Here is a 27,993-nt window from a genome sequence, read left to right on the forward strand (position 1 = left end):
AATGCGTTTTCAGGGCCCTTTGCCCTATTTAATGACTCCCCTCAGAACAATCCCCACGGACTGATTCCCTCCCACCCCCTCAGGTGGCACCTCCTCCCGGCCCTGGTCTGCTCGCTGCCCGCCCCCTCACCAGCGGTTGCATCTCCGAGTGCGCGGTGGGCACCTGGAACCGGTCGATCTCCTCCATCATGGTGCCGGCGGGAGAGCTGGCCAGGGGCCGGGCGCGGCCAGGGATGCCGACGGGACCGCGCGGGGCGGCGGCCCCAGGAGCCCGGCGGGTGGTGCAGACTAGGCCGCCCCGGATGAGTCGGGCGGGCAGGCGGCCAGGTGGATAGAAGGGTGGACAGTGAGCGAGAGGTTCGTGGGCGGGCTGAGGCCGGCGTGGCTCCGTGGGCTTGCCTGGCGCTACCGCGGCTGTGGCCCTACCGAGCCGCAAGTCTGGCCTCTCCTCCTCCTCCGCCGCCGCCTCCTGTCAGCAGCTCAGCCACTGCGGTGACTCGGCAACTCCACTTCCGGGTCCGGGACACCGCCCGGATCCTACATTATTCATGAGGAGGCGGTGTCTGGGCGCCCTAGCCCTCCCACATGCGGGAGTTCCGAATGCGCCCGGCCTCCCTAAGTATTATTCCTGAGAGGGCGGAGCTTAGTGGAGCCGGAGGATCCCCGTTTGCCCGGCCCCGCCTTCTCTCCGTACCGGGAGGGGGCGCCAGAGGCGCCTGCGCCTTAGCTGCCAGTCGGTTGCTGGGTAACCGCGTCAGGGAGGAGCCTATTTTATCCTACAAGGACGCGGGTACCCACGACGCCAGCTGTCCCCAAAGAAACCCTGCAACTAGGAATTGAAGTGGAAGAAAGTTAGGATTTCCTGTGTGTGGTCAAGGAGAAGGACAAATTTTCTGTTCTTAGGCAAGAAAGCATTTACTAGACTTTCCAGGGGTTGAGGTGCTTCTTACTTCTGCGGAGATGCCCCCGAAACAGCCTCGTAAATCGGTAATGCATATCATGACCTGCTCTCTCCTGATGGCCTCTGACCTTTGCCGTCAGTGACCTGATGCTACCTCTTCCACCGATCCTTAATCTTCTTTCATCTGTTGACCCTTAACCTTTTCTCGCTGGTGACTCCTGGCCTGTACTCTCAAAAGACCTCTGACTTTGTCCTGTTCTCTCTCACTAATCCTGTTCTCCTTTCCTAACCACCCCCCTCAAAAGCTGTTTTTTACCTCTTTTTTACCTGTCTCCCTCACCATTCTGATCTCACCCCACTCATTGCACATACTCATCTTGACCAGTCTGTCCTACTTGGCACTCTTACCTCCACTTCCACCAATCCCTTCCTCATCGCCCCACACTTTTGTCCCAAAAGAATTATTTGGCCAACTCTGCTGAGTTCCCAGCACTGGGATAGGTGGGGACACAGACCTTGCTATGAGGGAGCCCACAGAGGGGATGAAAGAGACTTGGAACAAGAGACTCAGAATATTATACAAAGGAGTTTGGCTTAGATTTTCTGTGCTAAAAGACTTCTGAGGAGGGAGAGGTCAAACAGAGAGAAAGAGGAGGCCCTTTTCCCATCCCTGCTCCCACACCACCCTTTGCACATGTCTTTCTTCCCTATGAGTCTGGTCCGCTCCAGTAACTCATTCAACCCATGTAGGCATTATGTCCTTGTTCCCATTTGGCCAGATGTCATCTCTTCTCACAGGAAAATTGAGTCACCTCTCCCCTTAGCCTGAGCAGAGGATTCTTTCCTTTTTTCCCAGCATTACCACAGAAGATAAGTAATTCTGGCTTCTCCAAGAACCCTCTGAGGTATAAAAAAAATTCATTCAGTCCTTAAGAAATTACTTTTCTAAATCCTTTAGGATTTACCACTCTGAGGCTAACATGCAGTTCCAGCTCTATAAAGCAGAACTTCTATTAATTTATTCTAAATTTACTACTCTGAAGCCCAGGTATATTGAGGTTTGAAGAGTAAATCTGTGTGTGTCCATGCTATTTATGATTTTATATATTTTGATATGGCTGCTTGTATATAATGTTGACTCCTCTGCTGTTTTTTAAAATATATATTTTTTAGTTTTAGATGGATACAATACCTTTATTTATTTATTTTTATGTGGTGCTGAGGATCAAACCCAGTGCCTCATATATGCAAGGCAAGTGCTCTGCCACTGAGCCACAATCCCAGCCCAACTCCTCTGCTTTTACATGGCCTTCTGTGGCAGATGAGCTATCTTTCTTAGATCTCTGTAGCTATGGAAGGTAACTATTCCTGTTGGGCTGTGCCCTAGTTTTATGTTGAAGTTGAGCTGTGCTTTGAAGCCCATGTACTGTGCTTGGGCCATATGATCCCTCATTTATAGGTAGTTTGTTTTTAACTTGACATTATTGAGTTCTGGTTACATACAATAAAATGAACCATGTTAGTTTGACATGTTTCAAGTTTTGACAAAGTTATAATGTATTAATTACCAGTCAAGATGGAGAATATTTCCTCTATTCCTAGAAGTTCCTTGTACTTCATCACAGTTAGTTCTCTTTAACCTCTTTATCCAGATAGCCATTGATTGGCTTTTTGTCACCATAGATTAATTTTTCCTTGCAGCTTGCAGTTTGAACAAGCTTGGGGACAGGTTTCTCCAGCCCATTAGAGGAGACATTAGAGACTAGTTACATTGAGAGCAGAGAGAAGTGATAGCAGATAAAAAGAGAAACCTTATGGGGCTGGAGTTGTGGCTCAGTGGTAGAGTGCTCACCTAGCATGCATAAGGTGCTAGGTTCAATCCTCAGCACCACATTTAAAGAAAAAAAAATAATGTGTCTACTACTCATCCTACTTCAGACCTTACCATTACTCTGTAAAAATTCCACAACCCAGATACTGAACTGCCCTTACTGCCTTCAAAGTAATATCTATACTCTCTTTTCCTGTCATTTAAAACTGCTGTTTCTACTGCCTGCCTGCTATAATCTTTTCTGTCACCCCATCTTGTCCCAAATCTTCCCTTCATCTCCTGTTCATCCTTCAGGTCTCGCTTGGCCCTCAAATTCTCCTCCAAGAGATTGATTCTTTTTTCTGGAGACAGGTTAGGGTGTCATGGCACCTATCTGTCTTGGCAAATATCACGTGTATCTTCTTGTTCATTGTTGATTCCCCTGTACCTAGCACAATGCATGGAATATATTAAATTCTGGGGAAATTAATTTAACTTGAATTCTGAATGCATGATCTGTTTTTTGGAAATTTTCATTTGGGGTATTTTTGAAGGATAGGAGTGAATGAGCCTGGGATGGGGGATAATAATAAGGGAGAAACTAGTAGGAAGTGATAACAAGGAAACACACTGTATAAGCATATTTTTCAGGGTTTATATTTGTATTGCCTTTGTAGTAGATCTACAAATGATTCAAATTTAAATTTCATGTATCCCTGGCTTAAGAGCTGGGCATTGGAGACTAAGAGGTTAAAAAATATTCATGATGTAAATATTCATTTCCTTTAATAATTTATAGATTATTAACAGTATCTGTGCCAGATACTGTTTTAGGTATGGGTGACATGGTAAGAAACAAAACAAATAAAATTCTCTGCTTGTGGGACATGGTGGTGCATACCCATAATCCCAGCTCTCAGGAGACTGAGACAGGAGGATCACAAGTTTGAGGCCAGCTTGCACAATTTAGCAAGATTGTATCTCAAAATGAAAAATAGCAAAGAGCTGGGGATATAACTCAATGGTAGAGCGCTTGCTTAGCATGCATGAGGACCTAGGTTTAATTCCCAGGACTGAAAAAAAAATCCTTGCTATCATGGAGCTTATCTTTTAATTGGAAGTAAATTGTTGGTAAATAAATAATACAATAGTATATCAAATGGTGTTAAGTGCCAAGGAGAAAAATAAACCAGGGAAGTATAATAGGAAGTTCAGGGAATGAGAATAATTTAAATAGGGTTGTCAAAGAAGTCTTCACAGATATGATATTTGAGCATAGACCTGAAGGAAACAAAAGAGTTAGGTATGTGATATCAGGATGTGGGTGGGGTGCATTCCAGACAGATGGCATAGGAAGTGTAAAGTTCCTGAGGTGGAAGCCTACTACACATGCTCTGGATCATCAGGGAAGGGAGGGGGAACATGGCAGAAGATAAGGTCAGAGAGGTACATCCCTCTACTCCACAGAGTTAATCAAATAATCCATGGCATATTAAATTGGTCATGATGGAGCTCCATGAATCATAATTTGGAATTAAAATGCATGAATGTCAGGCACCATAAACCATGACCAGCTCAAAACATCACTGGTAATGCCCCAATAACAAAGTGTCCTTCCTGAAAATTGCGAGAATGCCAACTGGCTGCATGTGTACATGTGCAAGAGGAGCTTTGCAGCATTGCCAAACATTGCCTGGCAGCCTGACTTCTTAGTAGAAAACCAAATTAGAGTCTTCTGTGAACTCCAGTTAAAGCTAATTTTAGTTTATGACTAACAAATTTTAGTACCCCTTTATAACTCAGTTGGTTACCATAAAAAAATAAAAGTCTGGAATTTTGTATTATTTGCCTATAAAAAAAAGAAAAACTTGCATTTTAGATCATTTTGTGGACTCCCTAGAGGCTCTTTTTGGACACAACTTTTAGAAATATCCATCTAGATGAAGGGTTACTAGGATGGGGTAAGGGGCAGGATTGGGTACAAGGCTAAAAGAGAATCTTGGATAATTCAGAAATTTTGAGTCTGGTAATGGGGCCTAGAATCCATAGAAGGAAGGATAGGAAATGAACAGAATCTAGGGGAAGTTGATGTGGTTCTTTATGTCCAAAGTAAGATCTCTATGATTCTTCACCTCATTGTCAACCTAACACGTATCTTTCTCAAGTCCTAAGTAGGATCTTTCTCCCCTTTACCTCTTAAATATCTCTCAAATTAAATCACTGCTACTTCCCTGACTCAACCTATAATCCTCTCTCACTTAAAAACTATAAAAACCTTGGAAATGGTCTTTTCCTCAGCCACTCATGACTTTTCCAATCTGTCCTCTACACTGCATCAAGAATGATCTTTTCAGGGCTGGGGTTGTAACTCAGCAGTAGAGTGCACCACATAAAAAATAAATAAATAAATAAATAAATAAATAAATAAAAGAGATTGTGTCCATCTATAAAAAATATTTTTAAAAAAGAATGATTTGGGGGCTGGGGTTATGGCTCAGTGTTAGAGCGCTTGCCTAACACTTGTGAGGCCCTAGGTTCGATCCTCATAAAAATAAATAAAAAATAAAGGTACAATACCTTTGTGTCCAACTACAACTAAAAAATTAAATAAATATTTAAAAAAGAATGATCTTTTCAAATTGCCAGTCGGATTATGCTATCCCCCATTCAGAATCCTTCCATGACTTCTAATATCTCTTAGGATAGGATCTAGATATTTCAAAAACCCTGCAGGGACCTTCATGGGCTGAAGCCTGCATGATCTATTCTATGCATATTTTTAGTACCTGGTACATGCCAGGTACTTGAATAATAATGGCAGAAGGCTTTTGTGCTTATCTCTGAACTTTAATTTGTACTATCCTTCCCCCATTATTACCGTACTTCATGTCTATGTGCTGTTCACTTTTTCTAGAACACTCTTCATACCCTCCCTCACAAATGTACTCACTCATAAATTTTAGTCCTGACATCAATCACCACAACTGGTTCCCATGTCATCTGCCTTGTTATTGAAGGTAGGGTTGAGGTTCCTCTGTTACATAATCTCACTGCTTTATGTTTCTTTTTTTCATATAATGCATTATGGTTTGTAATTATTTAGTTATTTGTGTAATTATTTGATTATTGTATATCTCTTTCATTACCTTATGAGCTCCATAAGAGCAAGTCTTGTGAATGTTTTTGCTTAGATTTGTATTCTCAGCTCCTAATATAGCAGCTATCACATAAGAAATTCTCAGCGAATGATTGGTTGTTGAACAATGATGAAAGGTGGTGGAGGAAGTAGCATAGGGCGCTGCTGTGGAAGCATGGATGGGGTATCCTAACACTGATTCGTGGAAAATCAGGGAAGACTACTTCTGAGAAGAATAAAAACATTTAAGGTTTGGACAATGGAAAAAGAGTCCAAAATAGAGAATAAGAAGATGCAAGAGGGAAAATAAGAAGACAACAGGAAGAATTTGGCTTTCCCAGATGCCAAAGGAAGAGTGAGTGGTCAGTTGTTTCACATGCTACTAAGGTGTCAATGATGATAAGCACTGGGACATGGCCACTAGATGTAATAATTAGGAGTCATCAGGAACTTTGGAAGAAACAACTTCAGTGGTAAAGCTAGACTGAATTGAACTAAGATGGCAGTGCAGACCATATGGGTTTTTTTTTTTTTAAGATGAAAGCAAGACTTGAATTTATTAAATGCTGTGGGAGAAGGGTCTGGGTAGAGAAAGAAGTTGAAGATAAAGGAGAAAGATTAAAAACTGACTAGAACCAATTCTCTGAGGAGGTGGGAATGAATAAATTGTGGATAGGAGGAACACTTTGAAACAGAAGAAGAAAAAGAATGGATGCACATGATGATAATTTTGAAGTTTAGTTGCAGGAAGTTGAGAGAGTTTTCTCTTCCCCTAGTAGTATTATGGAATTCCTTCTGGAAGTGATAACTAGAAAACAAATTTTGCCAATGGCTGTTCCATTTTGTTATGATTACAGTCATGCTATTTTCAGAGTTATGGTCTGAGGTTTGTCATGCACAATTATCAGATTACAAAACAGCTGTGAGCATTTGAGACCAGAACTTGGTCTACTCCCCCATGCACAGTGGAGCCTAGCACATTGTTAGTACTTGGTACATGCCAGGTACTCGAATAATAATGGCAGAAGGCTCTTGTGCTTTGCAGCCTGCAGGCTGATGCTAAAGAGTAATGTTGCTTCTCTGGCTCCAGCTGTGAGCAAGCCACATGAAATTGTTTTCTGCCAGTTAGGAATTTGTATGGCATGTTCAGTCTTCCCAGTTACTGAGTACTAACAGACTTGTATGGAAGAAGCAAACAAAGGACACAGCTGTTGATCAAACTTTATTTTCACTGCTTTGAGTGTCACAACACTTTGGAGTCACTGGATTCTAGTTTATATGATGAGTTTATGTCCTCCATTGATCTTACCTCCTAGATTTGAGAATCTGGGGAGAGGGGACCAGCTCAGCCTTGCTTCTTCTTTAACTGTCATTCTAAGACCTGCTTAATAAATACTGGATGAATGATTAATGACTAGTGAATTAGCTGATGAGTGACTAAATGAATGATGGAAAGGTATGTACTGCAATACTCTGAACACTAATTTTTCTTTCTGGGCCTTCAAAGAAGCAGTTCGTGCCTTTTTCATCCTAGTAAAAACAGATTAATCCTGTTTATTTATTATATAGGGAACCCACCCTGTTGTTAAGATTATTTCCTACTTTTATTATTTCTACCTCACATCCATTTTCTTGTTTACTTATTTCAATGTGTCAGGTATTCAGCCTCAAATTTTGTTTGGGAATAAATTGGAGGATAGATGAATAAAATAATCCATTGATCTTGGGTTAGACACCTGTTCTATGCTTCTGTGCCTTTGTTAATGATTTTGTTCCCTCTACCCAGAATGCCTAAGTCTTTTACTCTTCACATTCTTTCTGGACCTGACAAATTCTAAAGCTCAGATATTCAACTTATGATAGGCTTACATCCAGATAAATCCATCATAAATTGAAAATATTATAAGTAAAAAATTCATTTAATGCACCTAATCTACCAAGCATCATAGCTTAGTACCAGTATACTGTAGAGTAACAGTTGTTTACCCTTGGGAAAGCAAGACTGACTGGGAGCTGTGGCTGGCTGCTGCTACCCAGTATTTCAAGAGCATTTCAATACTGCATACCCAATATTTCAATACTACATGTTGATAGTCCAGGAAAAGATTAAAATTTAAAGTATGATTTTTGACTAAATGCATATCACATCCACAATACTATAAAGTTGGAAAATATGTAAGTTGAAACATCAAAAGTCAGGGATCAGCTATATTTCAGATACGCTCTTTAAATTGTAAAGAACAGGGGCTAACTCAAATTACCTCAAATAAAGGATTGTTGGAGAAGTGGGGAGATGTTTATATGGGGGTTTGTATATGGGTGTTGTGAATATGTAGTAGTATAGAACTGGGGGGACAGATGTAGGGACCAATGACATCTATCTCATAGCTGCTTTACTTCTTTTAGCAACTGTTCCATTTCTTATTCTCATTTCCCAACCAGCCCACTTTCCCATGGTCTCTGTTCCCTCATAACTTACTGGTTTTCAGCTCATCATAGACTCTCGTATCTCACAAGCATTTCTATCAGTATCTCTGTCATATTGCCAGTTCTGTCTGTAATCCTGGTTCAGACATTTAGGAAGGGGATCTGACTGACCTGAGCTCATCTGTTCATGCTAGGGTGTGGCAACAAAGGATAAGATTCTAAGGCTCTCAAGCAGTCAAAAGCTGTGTGCAGGGCATTTTTCCTTAGAAAGAGGTACCCTCTTTCCTTGACTTCCAGTACAAAATATAATCTGCTTTATTCTAAAGTAACTTCTGTGTTGTTTCTGGTAAATCTCTTTCTCATGAATTGTGCAAGGAGGAACCTCAGATTTCTTCTGGTCCAATGCCTTCATTCAGGATTGATATTTACATTATAAAAAGTTCTGTCCTTCACAAAAGCTTTTACAGTAGGTTTTTTAAAAATAGCATGTTTCTACAATGAATTTTAAAATGTAGCATATTTTATATGTAACTATTACAGATATCGATATACAGGACTTATATTCTGGCCATGATGAAGCAATTAATAATGGATTTGCTCCCCCATTGTAAACAACTACACATGTGGACACAATATAAGAGACAACTGGTTTTAGGCATTGGATGACAGACATAGGACAGTTATTCCTGATGTGAAGAAAACACTAGTCACACATTTATCCTTGCTCTCTGTATAGGGACAATTTCTTGATCATGGCTCAGGGATACAGAGCCAAAAGAGAGCATGATAATATCATTGGGATAACCCAGATATGAGAAGAACAGGCAAAAACTTTAAAGCAATTATCAAAATATATCTATAGCTGGGATTGATAACATATGCCTGTAATCCTAGCTACTTGGGAAGCTGAGGCAAGAGGAACACAAGTTTGAGGCCAGCCTTAGCAACTTTGCAAAGTCCTAAGCAATTTAGTGACACTCTGTCTTTAAAAAAAAAAAAAAAAGGCTGGGGATATAGCTCACTGGTAAAGTGCCTTTGGGTTCAATTCCTATTACTCCCCCTCCAATAAATAAATTAAATAAATAAAAACATTTATAGATTCAAAGAAAAATATTGTCTTAATGGGTAGATAAAAATATAGAAATGAGGGGCTGGGGTTATGGCTCAGTGGTAGAGCACTCGCCTAGCACATGCAAGGCGCTGGGTTCGCTCCTCAGCACCACACTAAAATAAAGAAATTGTGTCCAACTAACAACTAAAAAATGCTTTTTAAGAAGTATTAAAAAAAGAAATGATAGAAGAATCATTAGAAATGAAGAATTTATTGGATGGGCCTAACAGCTGAATATGAAAATGGGTCCATGGAATTATTGAATTTGAAGACCAGAGAGAAACAGTTTGTTTTGTTTTGTTTTGTTTATGATACTGGATATTGAATACAGGAACACTGTACCACTGAGCCACATCCCCAGTCCTTTTTATTTTTTATTTCAAGACAGTATCTCCCTAAATTTCCCAGGCTGGCCTCCAACTTGAGATCTTCTTTTCTCAGTCTCCTGAGTCTCTGGGATTACAGATGTGTACCACTGTGCTTAGCAAGAAACAAGATCTTTTAAAAAGGAAAGTTAGTGACCTGTGGGAAAATATTATATATGTATTCAGAAGATGTATGTAGTTGGAATACCAGAAGGAAAAAGAGAAGAGAAGGAGGAAAAAATATTTGAAGAAACAGTGATCAAAAAAATTTCAAATTTTGAGGAAAATGTATAGGATTTTCAGAAGCTCCGTGAGCAACAAGCAGGATAATTATGAATAAAACCATGTCTAGGTTTCTTTTTTTTTTTTAAAGAGACAGTGAGAGAGACAGAGAATTTTTTTTAATATTTATTTTTTAGTTTTTGGCGGACACAATATCTTTGTTTGTATGTGGTGCTGAGGATCGAACCCGGGCCGCACGCATGCCAGGCGAGCGCGCTACCGCTTGAGCCACATCCCCAGCCCATGTCTAGGTTTCTTACAAACTATTACAAAACAAGATAAAACTAAAAGTTTGGAAGTAGCCAGAGAAAAATGACACATTTCATACAGGAACCAATGATACAAATTATGGCTGACTTATCATAAACAATGGACGCCAGAAGATGATGAAATTATATATATTTAAAGCACCAAAAGAAGTTGTTGTCAACCCAGAATGCTATGGGACAACAGAATAATGAAATAAATACATTTTCAGATATACCAAAGCGAGGAGAATTTGTCATCACCATAAATTTTGGGTAAAGAAAAAGACTAGCTTTTGTCTTCTATTTTTCTTAAAAAGATATATGACTGTTCAATGCAAAAACAATATCATTGCTAGATGTATGTAGAAATAAATATGTAACAACAATAGGGCAAAGGATGAAATAGTGGTGGTAAATAGAATTATGATGTAAATTTATTATATTGCGAAGGGTAAAGTGGTACAATATTTGTTCTTGGTAAACAGTAAATTTAAGATACATGTTATAAATCTTAGAATAATCATACACATATATGCACAGACACACATACACAAAAACAAACAAACAAAAAAAAACACAGCTAAAAAGCCAATACAGAAAATAAAATGGTATACTAAAAAATTTCAGTTAATACAAAATTATGCAGAAGATGAACAGGATCAGATGGCGGGGGGTGGGGGGAAGAGCCACAAGGTAACTATGACCATACCTATACTTTCACCCAAGAGACTGTGCTTGGGCCATATGGTCCCTTTATCAGCTTAAGAATAAAATAGTAAAATCCAACCACGTGTTGTCTACAAAAGATATAGTTTAAATGTAAAGACATAGAAAGAAATATGAACTAATAGAAAAAATACACCATGCAAAGGGCAAGTGTTAAGTGATTATCATTATCAGACAAAGTAGTATTCCTGGAAATAAAAAGGAACATTTTATAATGATAAAAGGTCAACTCAAGAGAAAAAGAAAAATCACAAAGTATATACACTTATGAATAGGATGTCAAGATATATAGTTTAAATTGGGCACCTGTAATCCCAGTGGCTCGGGAGACTGAGGCAGGAGGATCAAGAGTTCAAAGCCAGCCTCATTAAAAGTGAGGAGCTAAGCAACTCAGTGAGACCCTGTCTCTAAATAAAATATAAAATAGGGCTGGGGATGTGGCTCAGTGGTCTAGTGCACCTGAGTTCAATCCTTAGTATACCCCCGCCCAACAGATATATAGGTTAAAAACTGCCAGGAGAAATAGAAATATCCATAATGATAGATATTTTAACACACCTCTCTCAGTAATTGAGAGATACAGAAAATCTGAACAACACTATCAACCAATTGACCTAATTAACATTTATGGACCATTACACTTAAGAATTGAATAATGAGAGGCTGGGGCTGTAGCTCAGTGGTAGAGTGCCTGCCTCATATGTGTGAAGCACTGGGTTTGATCCTCAGCACCACATAAAAATAAATAATAAAGATATTGTGTCCATCTACAACTAAAATTTTTTTAAATGAATTGAATAATGAAAATTATACCCAAGAACTGCAGAACATTCACAAAAATCAACCATATCTTGGGTTATAAAATAAGTATCAATGTATTTCAAAAGATTCAGCTCTTACAGATTTAATTCAATCCATATTCAACATCCACCCTTAAAAAAAAACGAATTTCAACATACTAGAAATAGCTTGAACAAAATTGAATTAAACAATCTCTTAAAAATCTCTAAGTATTTAGAAATTGAAGAACATACTTCTAAATTACCTATGAATCAAATCACAAGAGAAATTAGAGAATATTTTAATTGAATGGTAATGAAAATCTATAAAAAAATTGTGGGAATGCTGCTAAAGTGGTGCTTAATAGAGATGCTATCTTAGAAAAGAAGAAAAGTTTAAGATCAATGTTTAAAGTTTCCACCTTAGCATAGAAAAGATAAGAAAATTAAACCTAAAGTGTAGAAGCAAGATTTATTCATTGATTCCACTTATTTCATTAATTCATTCAATTTATTTTATTGTTTTTGAGAAAAATAATGGAGAAAATTAACAAAGCCAGAGGCTATTTCTTTGAAAAGAATAATGAAATTGATAAAACTTAGCAAGGCTAGGTTGCATAAAAAAAGAAAATGTAAGAGCCCATATCAGGAATGAACAATGACATATCACTACAGATCCTACAGGCATTAAAAAGGATAATAGAGGGATACTATCAACAATCTTAAGTCATTAAATTCCTCCTCTTATGTAGAATGTATGATTTTCTTGAAAAACAATTTACCTTAACCAATAGAAGAAATGGAAAATACCTCATACCTATTAAAGAAATTGAATTCATCATTTAAAACTTGCCAACAAAAAAACTCAAGTGGTCGAGTGCCCCTGAGTTCAATCTTCAGTATCCTCACAAGATACATAGGTTAAAAACTGCTAAGAGAAATAGAAACATCCATAATGATAGAGATTTTAACACACCTCTCTCAGTAATTGAGAGATACAGAAAATCTGAACAATACTATCAACCAATTGACCTAATTAACATTTATGGGCCATTACACTTAAGAATTGAGTAATGAGAGGCTGGGGCTGTAGCTCAGTGGTAGAGAGCCTGCCTCTCATGTGTGAGGCACTGGGTTTGATCCTCAGCACCACATAAAAATAAATAAAGAAAGATATTGTGTCCTACAACTAAAAAAAAATTGTGTGGGGTACTGGGTTTTATTTTCTGTATTTGCTTCTTAGCTGTGCTTTTCAAATTTTGTATATGTGTGTCTATGCACATATGTCTATAGTTGTTCTAAGATTTACAATATGTATCCTAAATTTACTATTGTCTACCAAGAACAACCTGGACAACACTTTTCAGTTTTTCCTTGTATTTTCTCAGAAAGGAACTCAATTGCCTTGCATGGCAGACTATGGTATAATAATAAAATGATGGTGACCATAAAATCTACATTGCCACTGGTACTTGAGGGCTTACTGTGTACTGTGCTCTGTATGCATTGTTTCTACTTTATTCTCACAGAAATTCTATGAAAAGGGCACTAATATTTTTCTCCATTTTATGGATAAAAAGATGAGGATTAGAGAATACATTGCTCAAGGCCTCATATGTAGTTTGTGGCAGAGCCAGGAATCCAGCTGTGTCTTACTCTTGAGCCCCCTCTTTCAAATCCTTACACTGCCTTGCCTCCTGCAGCTTTATCTGGGAAGGGTCCAAAGGAGTTGGCTTCCGTCCTCCTGAAATTCCAGGATGGCTTGGGGCTGGGCTTGTATTCCCTTTTCCTGCTTCCTGAACACTGTGCTAATGTTTTATTAGTAGGAAAGAAGAACATCTTTTATCGCACTTAGTTAATTTTTAAATTCTCAGTTAAATTATCGAAGTAATGCATGGTCATATTAAAAATATTAAAACCAAGACAATAAGTATAAGGTGAACAATCTTAGTCCTGTTCCCCCACAATTCCCTACTCATACTGCCTGTACAAGACCATCCTCGACAGGTTCTATATTCTTTTCCAGAAATTTTATATGTATATGCAAATATACATACACATGTGTTCTTAAAGTAAGTAGATGGCAGATGGGTCTCTATTCCTGTAACTTGCTGCTTTTTTTTTTTTCTTTTTTTCTTTCACAGTGCTGGGGATTAGACCCAGGGCTTCACTCATGCTAGGCAAGCACTCTACCACTGAACTACCCCATCAACCCTGTAACTTGCTTTTTTATTTAAAATGTGCTTTGGAGAGTTTTACATAATGATAGATGAAGGTTTTACCTCATTCTTTTATTTTTTAAATAATATACTGTTTTAAAATTATTTTTAATTGACAAAGTTATATATTTATTATGTGCAACATATTTTTAAATATGTACACATTGTGGAATTGCTAATTAAGCTGATTAACATGCATTACCTCACAGTTTCTCTTTTTTGTTGTTGTGAGAACACTTAAAACTTATTTTTCTGGCCATTTTCAAGATTATAATACATTGTTATTAACTGTAGTCACCCTATTGTACAATAATTATTCTTTTTAAAACATTAATATCCCCTTAAGTTGCTATGATTTTGTTTTATTTATCTAATATGGCCCCTATTGATTAATATTTAATTTTTTCCATCTTAAACATATTACAAATGATGTTGCACATAAATTTTGTTTTCAAAGTATTCAATCTTGCAGCAAGCAAGATACATAAGATATAAATATAAAATTTCTATAGAAAATTTTCAAGAAAATAGAGTTACTGAATTGAGAGATATATGCATTTCAAATTTTGTTACATATTGCCAAATTATCCTACAAAAAGTTTGCATCAATTTATAGTTTTAGTACAGTGTATGAAGAGGCCTTTTACCTTGTAATATGACTGTTTCAAAACTTTGAGACCTCTTTCAACTATGGAAAGAGGTGCTTTCTGTGTGCTTTAAACATTGCACTAGGCTTTGGAACTTGAAATGCATACAGTGTAGCTAGAGGAAGATTTGTTGGTGAATTACCATTCCTTTGGGACCAAGAGCTTCTACTCTTAGAAACTGAAACTGCAAGCTAGTGAGGTATTTCGTTTCAATTTAGCTTAATGGAAACCTGTTAGTGAGTTTTAAAATAAGGACCAAGACAACTGAAATGGCAGATAAAGTCTCCTGGGCCCCAAGAAGGAGGATACAGTGTCTGTGGGTTTGCATGCTTCGAAGAGCCCCTCTTTCCAGGAACAATCCTGTTTCAGCATTGAATTATTTGGTGGAGATGTGAGCTTCTGAAGACTTTAGTCATTCCTAGGGTGGGTGCTTCTTAGTAGGCAAAGGGCCACACAGATCCTGTGTAGCTGAGGGCAGAGCAGGATCTATAAATGGGAATGTAATGATGCCAGCCATCATTTATTTGGCATGAATTCTGGCGAGGCACTATAGTATGCACTTCATGTGCAACTCATTTAATCCTCATGACAAGCCTGTGATTGTCTGACAGTGAGTTGTTTTGAAGATATTCAGAGAAGATAAGTAACTTGCCTAGCCTAGGATCATACAATTAGCACGCAGGACAGTGGACACTCAAACCCCAGGTATGGTTGACTTCAAAGTCCATACTTGGGCTTCTTGATTCCATATAATTACATGCTCAGTTTTAAAATATCATATCTTCATGGTTTGGAACAGCTCAAGAATTTTTTTTTTAGGGCTGGAGTTGTAGCTCAGCAGTAGAGTGCTTGCCTAGCATGTGTAAGGCACTGGGTTCAATCCTCAGCACCACATAAAAATAAAATAAAGTATATTTTTATAAAAGGGCTAAGGATAAGAGTCAGTAGTTGAACAGCCCTGGGTTCAATCCCTGGTACCAAAAATAAAAATAAAAAATATTTTTTTATCTCCTATTTATCTCTAATGTATAGTCAGAGATTAACAGGTCTCTTTTATTGTTCAGTATGAACCAAAAACTCATGAACCAAAACAGTGCTGGTAAATGCCAAGAGAGTGGTAATAATCAACTCTTAGATTGACTAGAAATTTTGTTTTCAAAATAGCATTCCATGGATCATATCATTTGGTGTGAGCAATTTTTAGTAGCCTTGTCTTTAAAATGAAACCAGCCCGGCAAGGTCATGCAAGCCTATAATCCCAGTGACTCAGGAGGCTGAGGCAGGAGGATTTCAAGTTCAAAGCCAGCCTCAGCAACATAATGAGGTCCTAGGCAACTTAGTGAGACCCTGTATCAAAATAAAAAGAGCTGGAGATGTGGCTTAATGATTAGGCACCCTTGGGTTCAATGCCCAGCACCAAAGTAAATAAATAAATAAGAGGGGAATATTTTTACCTACTTGGCAGGGAGGCACTGAAATTGGCATATAATGACTGTCTAGTGTCCAGTAGTGTCTAGTGTCACTAGTGAGTGCAATTGGGGATGGTGATGATAGTCAACTGGTCTCTGCCTATCCCTTTGCTTTCTTGTTCCTTCTTCAGATTGTGCCTGCTAAATAGACTTTAGACATCTGTTCTTGATGTATAACTGATATAAATGAGAATGTCTCTTTTTAGCTATCAAATTCTCTCTCAGCTCCTATCCACAGCTTTCCAGACTTCTTTGGAATCTACTCTCTGTCCTTTGGCTTCCTCAAGTGTCCCAAGATAGGCTGAATGGGGCTGTATTGAGGGTTGAGCCAAGCTAGGAGGGATATTAACCTAGTAATCATCCAAGAGTGTGCTAAGCCAAAGAGGTAGTCTAGGACTGTATCTAAAGAACAGGGTGGTTAGCCGGGCTCAGTGGTATACACCTGTTATATTAGTGACTCAGGAGGCTGAAACAAAAGGATTGTGAGTTCATGGCCAGCCTGGATAATTTAGTGAGACCGTCTCAAAATAAAAAAGGACTGGAGGTATACTTCAGTGATAAAGCACCATTGGGGTTCAATCCCCAGTTCTGGAGAAAACAAAGCAAAACAAAACAAAGGGCTGGGGTTGTGGCTAGTTGTAGAGTACTTGCCTTGCACACGTGAGGCACTGGGTTTGATCCTCAGCACCACATTAAATCAATCAATCAATCAAACAAACAAAAGTATTGTGTTTATGTTCAACTAAAAAAATTAAAAAACAAAAAAAATGTGGTTAAAGACCAAAAGAGTATCTTCAAAGGGTAGATGGACTCATGAAGATGTTGACCTGACAGAGGGTGTTAATTGTGACATCATGGCTAATCATGGTAATATTAAAGAAAGGAAGCAAGATGTTTGGCCTGGAGCAGTGAAGATGACTGAGGAAAGAAGTTCTATGAACATGGCAAAAGAGAGATGTTTTATGTGGGCATCCCCTCCTAGGTCAGCCATCTCTTCTTCTCTCACCTGCCCAAGACTCAGAGGCCTATCTCACTACCAGACATACAGGATCAGCCTCCCTGCTTACATGGTTCTTTCCTATATAAACTTAGGGAGAATTGTAAGTGACTCAGTGTGGCTGTGGGAGGAAAAGAGTAGGAAAGAGGTGGATGACATGGTAGGGAGCTTGAACCTTATCTCACAACTAAGATGGAGGCTTTAAATCAGGAAAGTGGCATGATCAGATTCATATTTTACAAAGATCATTTAAAGATAGTGATTAGAAGTTTGGCTTCAGGTCCTGGTCAATTTTAAGTCAGTTGCTTGATCTCTCTATGCCTTGATTACCTCATCTGTAAAATAGGAAAAATGACAGCTCTGAATCCAGAGGATAGTTGTAAAGATTAAATGAGATAATGCTCATAAATAGCTTAGTAATTGACTAGAGAGTAAGTGCTCCATAGCTCAAAATGATGATAGCGATACACTTATTAAATTGGGAAGAAATTAGAGACAGGAGGTCAAATGTGATTAGGTAAAAGATAGTAAGAGTCTGAATTAAGGGGGATATAAATGAACTGGATAGTTAAGAAATATATTGAAGAAATAGAATTGTTAGACTTTGAAATAAATTGCTAATGAGAGGATAAAGATAGGCATCTTTAATGAGTCCTGTTTCCAACCTGAGTCACTAAGTAGATGGTGTTGCACTTGAATGAGATAAGGAATACTGGAGGAAGTGGCAGTTTGGGATGAAAAAAAAAAAAAAGAACATAGTGAGGTTGGATTTTAAGATGTTGAGCACCCTGTGATCATGAGGTGTTGGGTCTTAAACTATGAAATAGATTTGAGCTCTATCATAAGTAGAAGATGAAGGTATGGGTGGGGGAAAGAGCACCTTGGGGCAGTATGTAGAATAAGAGGATCCATGGGTCAAGCATATATCCGTGGAGGGAGAGGCCAGATGTTCCAAGGAAACATTGGAAAGATTGGTGACATGGAAAGGAAGGAAGAGGAGAAATTTCAAAAAGGAGGGAGGGAGAACTCAACAATGTCAAATCCTGTAAAAGAACTGAGAAGTGACCACTAGTTAGCTGTGTTGTTACCAGTGCCCTTTATAAGAGTAGGTGAACACATCCAAGTGCTAGGTTCTGTGCTAATGCTAAGGTTGAATAAGAAACAGTTCCTGCCTTCAGGGCACTCAACTGAAATCTATGAGAATAGAAAAATGCTCAACTGTGAAGGAGTTCAGGCTGGGAAGTCAGTTATCCCATTGATCACCAGGATTAACTTGTCTGCTATGGCAGGCTGGTAGATTTTCTCTTTGTTCCTCACTCCTTTATTGATATCTCCCTTGGTCAATGAGAATAGCCTGCCCAAGAGAAGAGGGTTTTCTTTGGTCAATAGTATAAGAATAGTGAGCCTCCCATGCTGGAAGTTTCAAGCCACCTTTCATATAGACTGTAGTATTATGCTTCTTTTCATAATACTGTGCGCCTTTTGGAGACCCAAACCCAGAGACAAGAGAGCATATGTTTGAAGATAGACTTGATTCTTAATCTCACTACAGTCAGTTCTTGTGGTGGTGATAAAAGGTGGGAAGGAACCTGCTCAAGTTGAGGAAAGAAAAAGTAGAAGGATATAGGAGGAAGATGGTAAGATGTCAGGAAAAGTTAGATAAAGGATGAACAGAGGCTAGCTAGTTGGGTAAGTTTTTGTTAGGCAGAAGTAGCAGGAGCAGGAGGGCGAAGGGAAAGATGGCATTCCTGGCAGGAGGAATAGCCAGATGAAAACTTGGGAAAATGAAGAGGTGAAAGTTTCAGGCCAGGCTCAGGGACTGAGTAGCCTTCTTGAATTGCACCTCAAAGCCCTAGCACATGACTGGGAGAGCAGGCTGGAATGGGGACTTGAGGCCAGATGATAGAGTTCTGAGGACCTGGGGAGGGAGCTTGGGCTTTCTTCTTCTGTGGTTTGACGGCTTCTGGGAGGAAACATCAAAAGCTTTTTAGGAATTCAGGCTTGTCTGTCTCAGGCTTCTTCTTTCTGGAAGACCAAGGGCCCAAAGTGGCAGCCTGACATTCAATCTCCTTTGCTATGGTTGGGAAGTCAGGGCTGTAGCTGATTTCATTGGCCTGTTTTGCATTTATTATAGTGTGGCTTTTATAGTGTGTTAATTGAAATATTTCCAACTGCCAAAAACAATTACACTCAAATTGCCTTGTCAGTTCTTTTATTGCCAGATAAATGTTTTACAGACATATTTACAGGGGGCAGTAGTAACTGGATCTCATTTTCTATTTAAGGCTGGGGATTTGGGCTGGAATTGGCCCTCCAGTGCTCTGTTGTGGGCCGGCAAGCTGGTGGACATTGCAACGCTTCCATACCGTTACCTTAGGGATCAGAGGCTCTTCAAAGGAAAGAGTTTTCTGGCTCCTGTGGCAAAGCCTCAAGAGAAGGGTTCCCATCACTGGAAACCTTGGAAACCTGGCAGAAATCTGAACTCAGCAACAATTCCAAGCTGAGATATGTTTTCTTTTCCCTTGAAACCCTTTTCCTCCCTTCTACCATCCAAGCCTCTCCCACAGAGCCTATTGTTATATGGCTATTAAGAGCCCATTGCTCTAACTCCTTCTCTTTACATTTGGAAAACTGAGGCCCAGAGACTTCCCCAAGATCATACAGACAGTCAGTGACAGAGTTAGGAGCAGAGGTCTCTTTCCAAGTGCATTCTGCCACCAACATGTTCCCATTGACTTGTATTCTGGTGCCTTGACCCCTTCAGTGCTCTAAGCCTGCTTCTTCCAAGGCCCCCTCCCTAATATCTCCACCCCACACTAAGTCCCCTCACGCTTGATATATATATATATATATTAAAATGGGGTTTTTGTTTGGTGACTCTGTTACTGTTCTTCTTCTGCTTTTGTACATGCCATTTATGCCTTCTGAAAGTGCATCTTGTCCTTTGATACCCAACTAAGAAACACCACTTCTGGAAACCTTTTCTGAGTACCCAAAGCTGGGGAGGTACCTCTGTGCTGTCCTACAGCAACCTGTGCATACACATCCCATTGCTGGCACAGAGCCACCTTTCAAAGGAACTTATGCTGAGTGAGTGACTGATGAGCACTGATCACATTCATCTGCCCTCCACAGATCCAGCGCAAACTTTCTTTGTCTTTGTCCCACTGCTTAGGTTAGTGCCTGACACAAAAATAGATACTCTCCAAATGTTTAATGAGTTGAATTGAGCATGCTACTTGTATTAGCTTTTTGTACAAAATACCTGAAGCAGGCTACTTTTGGAGAAAAGAGGTTTATTTTAGCTCATTGTTCTGGAAATTCAAGGGCATGGCTCTTGCAACAGCTCCACTCTGGTGAGGACCTCATGGCAGATGACAGAGCTTGTACAGGAGAAGGATCACATCTTGAACCAGGAAGCAGAGAGGGAGGAAGGGGCTAGACTTGCTCCTTGTATAACCACCCACTCTGAGAACTACCAAGAGGTCAGGGAACTACCTTAATCTCTTTTGTGGTCATTTCTCCAGTAACCCAAGGATTCCCCACTGTATCTCACCTCTTCAATGTACCATCACCTCTTCATATCACTGCCCTGGGGACTAGACCTTCAACCCATGAACATTTGGAGTACACTCAAACCATATCCAAACCACAGCACTACTCTTCAGAACTTAAAATTTTAGCATGTTAAAACTAGAGCTGGGCGCAGTGGTGCACACATATAATCCCAGAAACTTTGGAGGATGAAGCAGGAAGATCACAGGTTCAAGGCCAGACTTAGCAACTTACCAAGACCCTGTCTCAAAATAAGAAAATCAAAAAGGGCTGGGGATGTAGCTCAGTGGCAAAGCAACCCTGGGTTTAATTCCCAGTATCAAAAAGAAAAAAGAAGAAAAATAAATGCCTAGTGCTAAATTACCTTATTATTCTTCATAGGTAATCCCATTGAGTCTGAAATGGTTTCCTCAGATACAGGATCTCCTTGGCTGGGCTAAGAAATACATGTAGCCACTGAGAGTGGCCCTGGAACTGTTCTTGAGACTTGGGAAAGCTCAATATCCTTGAGATCCTTGGGTAAAAGGACCTGTAATATGTTTATGATATTCTTATGTCAGTTTGCTTGTGACTTGCCTTCTGTTTCTGTTCTTTTTTCAGAGCCTGAACATGGGCAGAGGAACCAGGAAGAGAGTAAGTGCTCAGATCACCACAGTATCTTAGCAAGATGCTAATGGCATTTTTTTCCTTATTGAATATTGTCTACGTATTTTTAGAAAATTCAAATAAGCTAGAAGATTAAAATTACCCTTAAGCCTACAACCCTGGGATAACCTTTTATTTAATCTGTGGTGTTATATATTCCCAGAAATTTTTATGCATATATAAAATTACATGTATTTATTTTTAAGTGGAATTAAACTGTTTTATTTTATAACCTGTTTTTCACACAAAAAATATTTAGAGTATCTTCCATTTCTAATATACTTTTATAACATCATTTGAAATTACTACATAATATTTTATCATATGTTCCTTAGGGCCATCCCATAATTTGTTCAGACATGCTTCATTGATGAATATTTAGATGTTTCTTCCTTTTCACTATTATTATCAATTATCTTAACAAATGTTCATATACCTAAACCTTTAGGCATATCCTTTGTTATTTCCTTAATATAAGTTCTACAGGTAGAAATTTGGGTCAAATAACATAGTTATTAGGCTTTGGGAAATATTTCCAAGTTGCTTTTGAGAATGATGTGCTAATTTATGGATGCCTGCTTTCTTATAACATTGCCAGTTCTGAATGCTAGTTTTGCTTTGTTGACTTAGTTTTCCAATTTTATAGTGAAGAAATATATTGTTTTATTTAGCATGTCTTTTCTTGTTAGTGAGGGTGAACATCTTGAAAAAATATGTCATGGTCATTTTGGCAAGGTGTTTGTCTATCAGGGAAGGCAAAACTTCTACTCCTTTATTTTTGGCTTAAAGTAACCAAATACCAGAGAATATTGCTTTAAGAATAACCTTAAAGAGAAGAGGAAAGGAGGAAGGGAAAGAAAGAAGAAGAACTGAGGATTAAAATTGAGCAAACTATGTTATACTTACTTATGTATACATTGAAGTGAACTCTACTATCGTGTATAATTATAATACACTAAAAAAGAAAAGATCACACTTAAAGGTGGTATATTGGAAGGTCTATTATAAATTAGAATGGAAATAGCTTAAATAACAGGTTGGCATCCTTTCTGGATGTCTAAGCCACTTTTCATAAAGCCCTGCCTCGACATCTGCTCCTGGACACTTCCAAGGCTTTAGGGAGAGCAGGAGAGAGGAGCCATTCCTTCAGGTACCACTACTTGGGCCAAAGGTCCATCACAATGTTCTAGCTAAGCCCTAACCCTCTAGGGTAGAGATGGCTATGATCTTCAAGACAGAGTGAACTCTGGACTGAGAAATTCTTTGGGACTCTTCCATGAGTGGTCGGTTGCACATTTTATATACTATGTTCAATGGGCAAAGCTTGACTTCTGGGAGGATTTGTTAGTTAAGGGGTTTTCTTTTTTTTTTTTTTTTTTAGTTAAGGGGTTTTCTGCAGCATTATTTGCTTGCCCAAGCAGATTAGGTGCTCCTAATGCTCATATGAGGTTTTTGTCCAGGATGAAGATTCAGGAACTGAAGTGGGAGAAGGGACAGATGAATGGTCCCAGTCTAAAGCCACAGTTAGACCTCCTGACCAGCTGGAATTAACAGATGCGGTAAGAGAATAGCTTCTTATCCTTGTCTCTTCCACTTCCTCCACCTTCAGAGATATGTTCTTCCACAGTACAGATTAGAAACCCGCACAGAACCTGGGCATGAGATGTCTGCTGGTACCCTGGGCGGCCCTAAGCCTGAGAGGGATCCCCTGGAGGGATCTTCATGTTTGACCCTTTTGGTATTTCTTTCCCTCAGGAGTTAAAAGAGGAGTTTACCCGGATCCTGACAGCCAACAACCCACATGCACCCCAGAATATTGTCAGGTACAGCTTCAAAGTAAGTCATCCCCTCCTGAACACAGCCTCTAGATCTCCGTGGAGTGTTAGTGACTTGTCACATTGCAAAAACCTCTTCTTGGCTCTTTTGGAGATTGCTTTTAAACAGGTTCTTGGCTGAAATCCTGGAATTTTGCATGGAGTTTTCCAGAGATTTAAAAAATTTCTTTATGCATCTCCCTTGCAGTCTAACTAATTGCAGTGCCTTAAGTGCCCTGCAGAGTCAACTTTTTTCAAGAATCTTTAAATAAATATTTAGTTAGAAAAATACTTTTCCAATAGATGGGACTATTGGAGCTTTAGAAGCTGAATTTTCTTCTAGCCAGACACCTGGGTAGAATACAGATCCACCTCTGGACAAGAAAAAGCTGATCTTCCTCATCCCCCCTGCAACCCTGTCTCTTAACATCTCAACCAAACAAGCAGGTAACCCATCAGGGCCTTCCTTTATTACCATGTTGTGGGCAAGTTCTTAGTTGGTAGATACATCTGTGGCGTGTCTTTATGGTAGACAACACTGTTTTCAGCTAGAGTAAGATCAGCTCCTCTGAGTAGAGACCAAAGAGAATTTCAGAGTACATTTTGAACTAAAGTAGAAGTGATGCCTATGTTTTTTAATTTCATTTTGAGACGTATGGGTTCCATGCTTACTGTGTCCAGTGTCAGATTCTATATTAGAACTTTTATATAGGTTATCATATATTATATGCTTTTTGATACAGGAACTACTATTATCTTTATTTTATGGAAACCAAAGTTAAATTAGATAAAATGAATTATAAAAATCACACAGTCAGGATTCAAAGCAAGATTTGAACCAGTTTGTTTGACTCCAAAACAACATTACGTTGCTTCTTTAAAATTTTTTTAAATGTACAAAGTTTTGAATGTATAATAGAAATTCATAGTACAAATTTCAAAAGAGTCAAAACACACTGAAAATATAATGAAAATTGTATCTTCCTCTGTCTTTTTCCCTGGATATAACAATAATTTCTTTCACTAGGCATAGTTGCATACACTTCCAATCCCAGGTACTTGGGAGGCTGAGGCAGGAAGATTCCAAGTTTCAGGATAGCCTAGGAAATTTAGTGAGACCCTGTCTCAAAATGAAAAAAAAAATAAATAAAACAAAACCAAAAGATGGTGGAAGATGTATTTCAGTAGTTCAATCCCCAGTACTAGGGGAAAAAACACAGAGCAATCGTTTCTTTCTTTATCTTTTAAAACAGTTCTTTTGAGATATGGTTTATATACCATAAGATTCACTCGTTTAAAGTATACACGTTAGCAGCTTTTAGCATATTCACAGATTGTGAAACTTTTGACATGATCATTTTAAAACATGTTTATTTTCCCTGAAAGAAACCCCTCACTTGTTAGCTGTCAATCCCCAGTTCTCCATCACTTCCAACCCTGGACAATAATGAACTATTTTCTGTCTCTATAGATTTGCCTTTTCCGGAAATTTCATATAATAGAATAATACAATATGTGGACTTCTGTGACTAGCTTCTTTCATTAAGCATATTGTTTTTCAATTCATTCATGTTATACCATATGTCAGTACTTCATTTATCTTTATTGCCAAATGATATTCCACTGTATGAATATACTGCTTTTTATTTATCCACTCATAAGTTGATTGATGTTTAGATTTTTACTACTTTTTGACTAATATGAACAATACTGCTATGAACATTTGTGTACAAGTCTTTGTGAAAATTTTCTTGAACACACTGTTTCTTATTCAGGCTGTGTAGTCAACCCCTCCACAAAAAGTTTGCTACAAATCCAGACATGTTTCTTGAAAGGTGCTGTTCATGAGTTTTGCTAATGGCTTCGCTTGGACAACTTGCAAATGTCAAAGGGAAGCTGTCTTACCTTCCCTGATGTTATGCTGGAGTATGGTGCAATCTCTGGGTTCCTGTCCTGACATTAGAGTCCCTCTAGACTCAGTGAGCTGGCCATGGTAGTCATGCTATAGGTGAGGACTGGCGCTGCCTTGTTGATTTCAATGCATCCCTTTTGCCCCTCTTTTGAGGAAGTTCACTTCACCCAACCTTCCAACAGCCTAGTCCTGCCCGGCATCCTCTCACAGAGCTGGTCCCCTTCTCTTTGGTCTTGAGAGATCCCAGAGCTTTAGGTTTCCAAAATTGCTACTTTCCCTTGATGGGCTGGAGAGGGGAGGCAGATGGTTCTGATCCAGGAATGCCTCCCCTCCTTTCACAGAAGCATTGGAGTCTGAATTCCATTTCTAAACTGAAGGGAAAAGTCACAGTCAATGGGAACAGGGTAGAGATGAAGCCTCAAATGACAACTATGAGGATAATTTATTCCCATTGTGTGTTAGTCAGCTTTGCGTCATTGTGACCAAAATACCTGACAAGAACAACTTAAAAAAGGAAAGTTTATTTGGCTCATGGTTTTGAAAGTCTTAGTACACGGTTAGGCAACTCCATTGCTCTGGCCTGAGATGAGGTAAAACATCATGGCAAAAGGTCATGGTGGAGAAAAGTTTGCTGATGGCAGCTGGGAAACAGAGAAGGAGAGAAAGAAAGGGACTGGGGAGAAAAGAAACCCAGAGTACATCCTCAGTGACCTATTTCCTCCAACTAGGTCCCACTTCCCAGTAGTTCATTCAGCTACCAATAGATTAATCCACTGATGAGATCAGAATCCTCATGATATAATCATTGCCTAAAACCCCACCTCTGAACATTGGGACTTTGGGGGACAATCCCTATCCAAACCATAACACACGGGCACCTTCATCATCATAATAATAGTTACCATTTTTATTGAGCATAATATTATTGAACATTGAACATAATATTATTATTATGTGTCAAGCACTGAGACATAAGTATTGAGCTTTTACTATGTGTCAGACTCTGAGACATAATGATGAAAAGTTATTTTCAATACTTACAATATCTTGCAAATTAGATATCATTATCTTATTTGTTATATGAAGAAAGTAGGGTTTAGAGTTGTTAAGCCCAAGGTCATACATATAATAAGGAGCAGACTAAGGATTTGAACCCAATTCTGCCTGCATCCAAAGACCAGGCTCTTACTCACTAAGTTAGTGAGACAGGAAGAACTCCATGGTGACTTTCTAAGGCAGAGCCTTCCAACCTATGTGATCAGAACATTCCAGCTCTCTATCTACAGATAGGTCTGGTACAACTGGAACACATGGGCTGGTTTCCTCTGCTGTGAGTTTATCCCAGTGTGCCATACAAATATAATTATTTTCCATATGACTTGAAAAGGAGACTCTTATCTCTAATTGAATTTTAGTGGTTGCTAGGATGCTGATCAGTGAGGGTGAATCTATAGAACTGCACTATAGGCTCTATGCAAACAGGAATAGTGTCTGCTTTTGCTCAGCTTTTAACCTTGGGCATCTTACAGATATAACATACTAGGCACATTTTGGCAGCTCAAAAATTATTTCTTGAGGCCTGGGGTTGTGGCTCAGTGATAGAGCGCTCACCTTGCAAATGTGAGGTGCTGGGTTTGATCCTCAGCACCATATAAAAATCAATAAAATAAAATAAAGGTATTGTTTCCAACTACAACTAAGAAAAAAATTTTTTAAATTATTTGTTGAAGAGTGAATGAACCAATGAAAATGTTTAAAGCTTGGTATAACTTTGTTGATCCCACCCCTCTCCACCACCAAAAAAATAAAGGAAGAATGAATGAATGCCAAGATTGCCAGGGATTTAGGGCTTTACGCTTAATCCTGCTTCTCATTTACCATATGCCCTGGACAAATGTCAAACCTAAACCTTCTGCAGATCTTTGTGCTACTCTTGGATGGAACCAGGAGGATCAGGGATTTTGTTCTCTGACCATCTATCCAGCTCTGGCATCCACTAACGTACAGTGGAGAGAGGGCCAGGCTGTGTCATTTGATGATTATCTGACTGCCCAGAGTCTGTTTGAGGCAGGTGAACTGGGATCCCTTGCATGGATATAGGAGATAAGAAAATTGAGCCAGTGACAGGTAAATGTGGAGCTATTTCAGGTTGGAAAGAGAAGGTATTTGAAAATAAGTCTTTGAGGAGAACTTTCAAAAATACCTAATTTTATTTGACTCCTCTTCTTTAAGCTGAAATGCTGTGAAAACCTCAGGCTAACTGAGGGTTTGGTGAGTTACATTTCCTGTATATCTTAAAGAATGAAGGCAAACTACATTCTAACAATAGCCCCACTGGGGACCTTGGTCTGACTCAGCCCCTTCTTCTTCTTAGGAAGGCACATATAAACTTATTGGCTTTGTGAATCAACTGGCAGTTCACTTCAGCCAGGTTGGGAACCTTATCCCCAAAGATTCAGATGAAGGACGACGGCAGAACTATCGTGATGAGATGGCGGCAGGTAGGATTCTAGACCAACCTGAGGCTGCAACCCTACGTCTTATCCCTTTTCTCTGGTTACCGTGAGGAATTGATCCCTATGATGGAACATACAGAGGGTCTTCTTAGATGAGGATTCATACATGGCTGACCTGAGTAGGCCTGGGAGCTAATTCATGATACTTAGGCCAAGGAGAATTCAAGAAACAGGCAAGGTCTGAAAGGCAAGAGCCACGAAGACCTTTCCTGCTAGGGACTGGGGGAGCGGGCCTGGTCTTGGAGCTCATTGGAAGTATCCTATCAAGGTTCACAGGAGTCCGTCAAGGTGGTGCTTTCAGACACAGAAAACCTTGAGGAAGATGAAGAGCCCAAGGAAGCAGAAGCTGAAGCTGAAGCTGAAGCTGAAGCTGAAGCTGAAACTGGGAGTCAAATAGATGTGCCTACAGTTGAAGTATGGATTATGTTGCTCTC

The 27,993-nt window shown here is 39.1% G+C and overlaps 2 protein-coding genes across 7 annotated transcripts in view; one reads left to right on the plus strand and one right to left on the minus strand.

Annotated features, from left to right (window-relative positions):
• The window catches only part of Fam219a (family with sequence similarity 219 member A), a 56,607-nt gene extending 56,072 nt beyond the window's left edge, over window positions 1-535 (minus strand). For 2 of the 6 annotated variants that reach the window (XM_026387875.2, XM_026387874.1), the window contains exon 1: window positions 131-535. In XM_026387875.2, the coding sequence (XP_026243660.1) occupies window positions 131-190 (60 nt within the window). In that variant the 5' untranslated portion in view covers window positions 191-535. The remainder of the gene's footprint in view (window positions 1-130) is intronic. The other 4 variants (XM_026387876.2, XM_077797055.1, XM_026387880.2 and 1 more) reach the window with 4 other exon arrangements.
• Dnai1 (dynein axonemal intermediate chain 1) overlaps window positions 1-27,993 on the plus strand; it is a 62,289-nt gene that overhangs the window by 70 nt on the left and 34,226 nt on the right. The window contains exons 2-6 of the mRNA XM_026387872.2: window positions 21,273-21,305; window positions 22,778-22,876; window positions 23,073-23,153; window positions 27,418-27,544; window positions 27,828-27,967. Coding sequence (XP_026243657.2) covers window positions 21,282-21,305; window positions 22,778-22,876; window positions 23,073-23,153; window positions 27,418-27,544; window positions 27,828-27,967 — 471 coding nt within the window. The 5' untranslated portion in view covers window positions 21,273-21,281. The remainder of the gene's footprint in view (window positions 1-21,272; window positions 21,306-22,777; window positions 22,877-23,072; window positions 23,154-27,417; window positions 27,545-27,827; window positions 27,968-27,993) is intronic.

The sequence above is a fragment of the Urocitellus parryii genome, chromosome 4, assembly GCF_045843805.1.
Source record: "Urocitellus parryii isolate mUroPar1 chromosome 4, mUroPar1.hap1, whole genome shotgun sequence".
Taxonomy (NCBI): domain Eukaryota; kingdom Metazoa; phylum Chordata; class Mammalia; order Rodentia; family Sciuridae; genus Urocitellus; species Urocitellus parryii.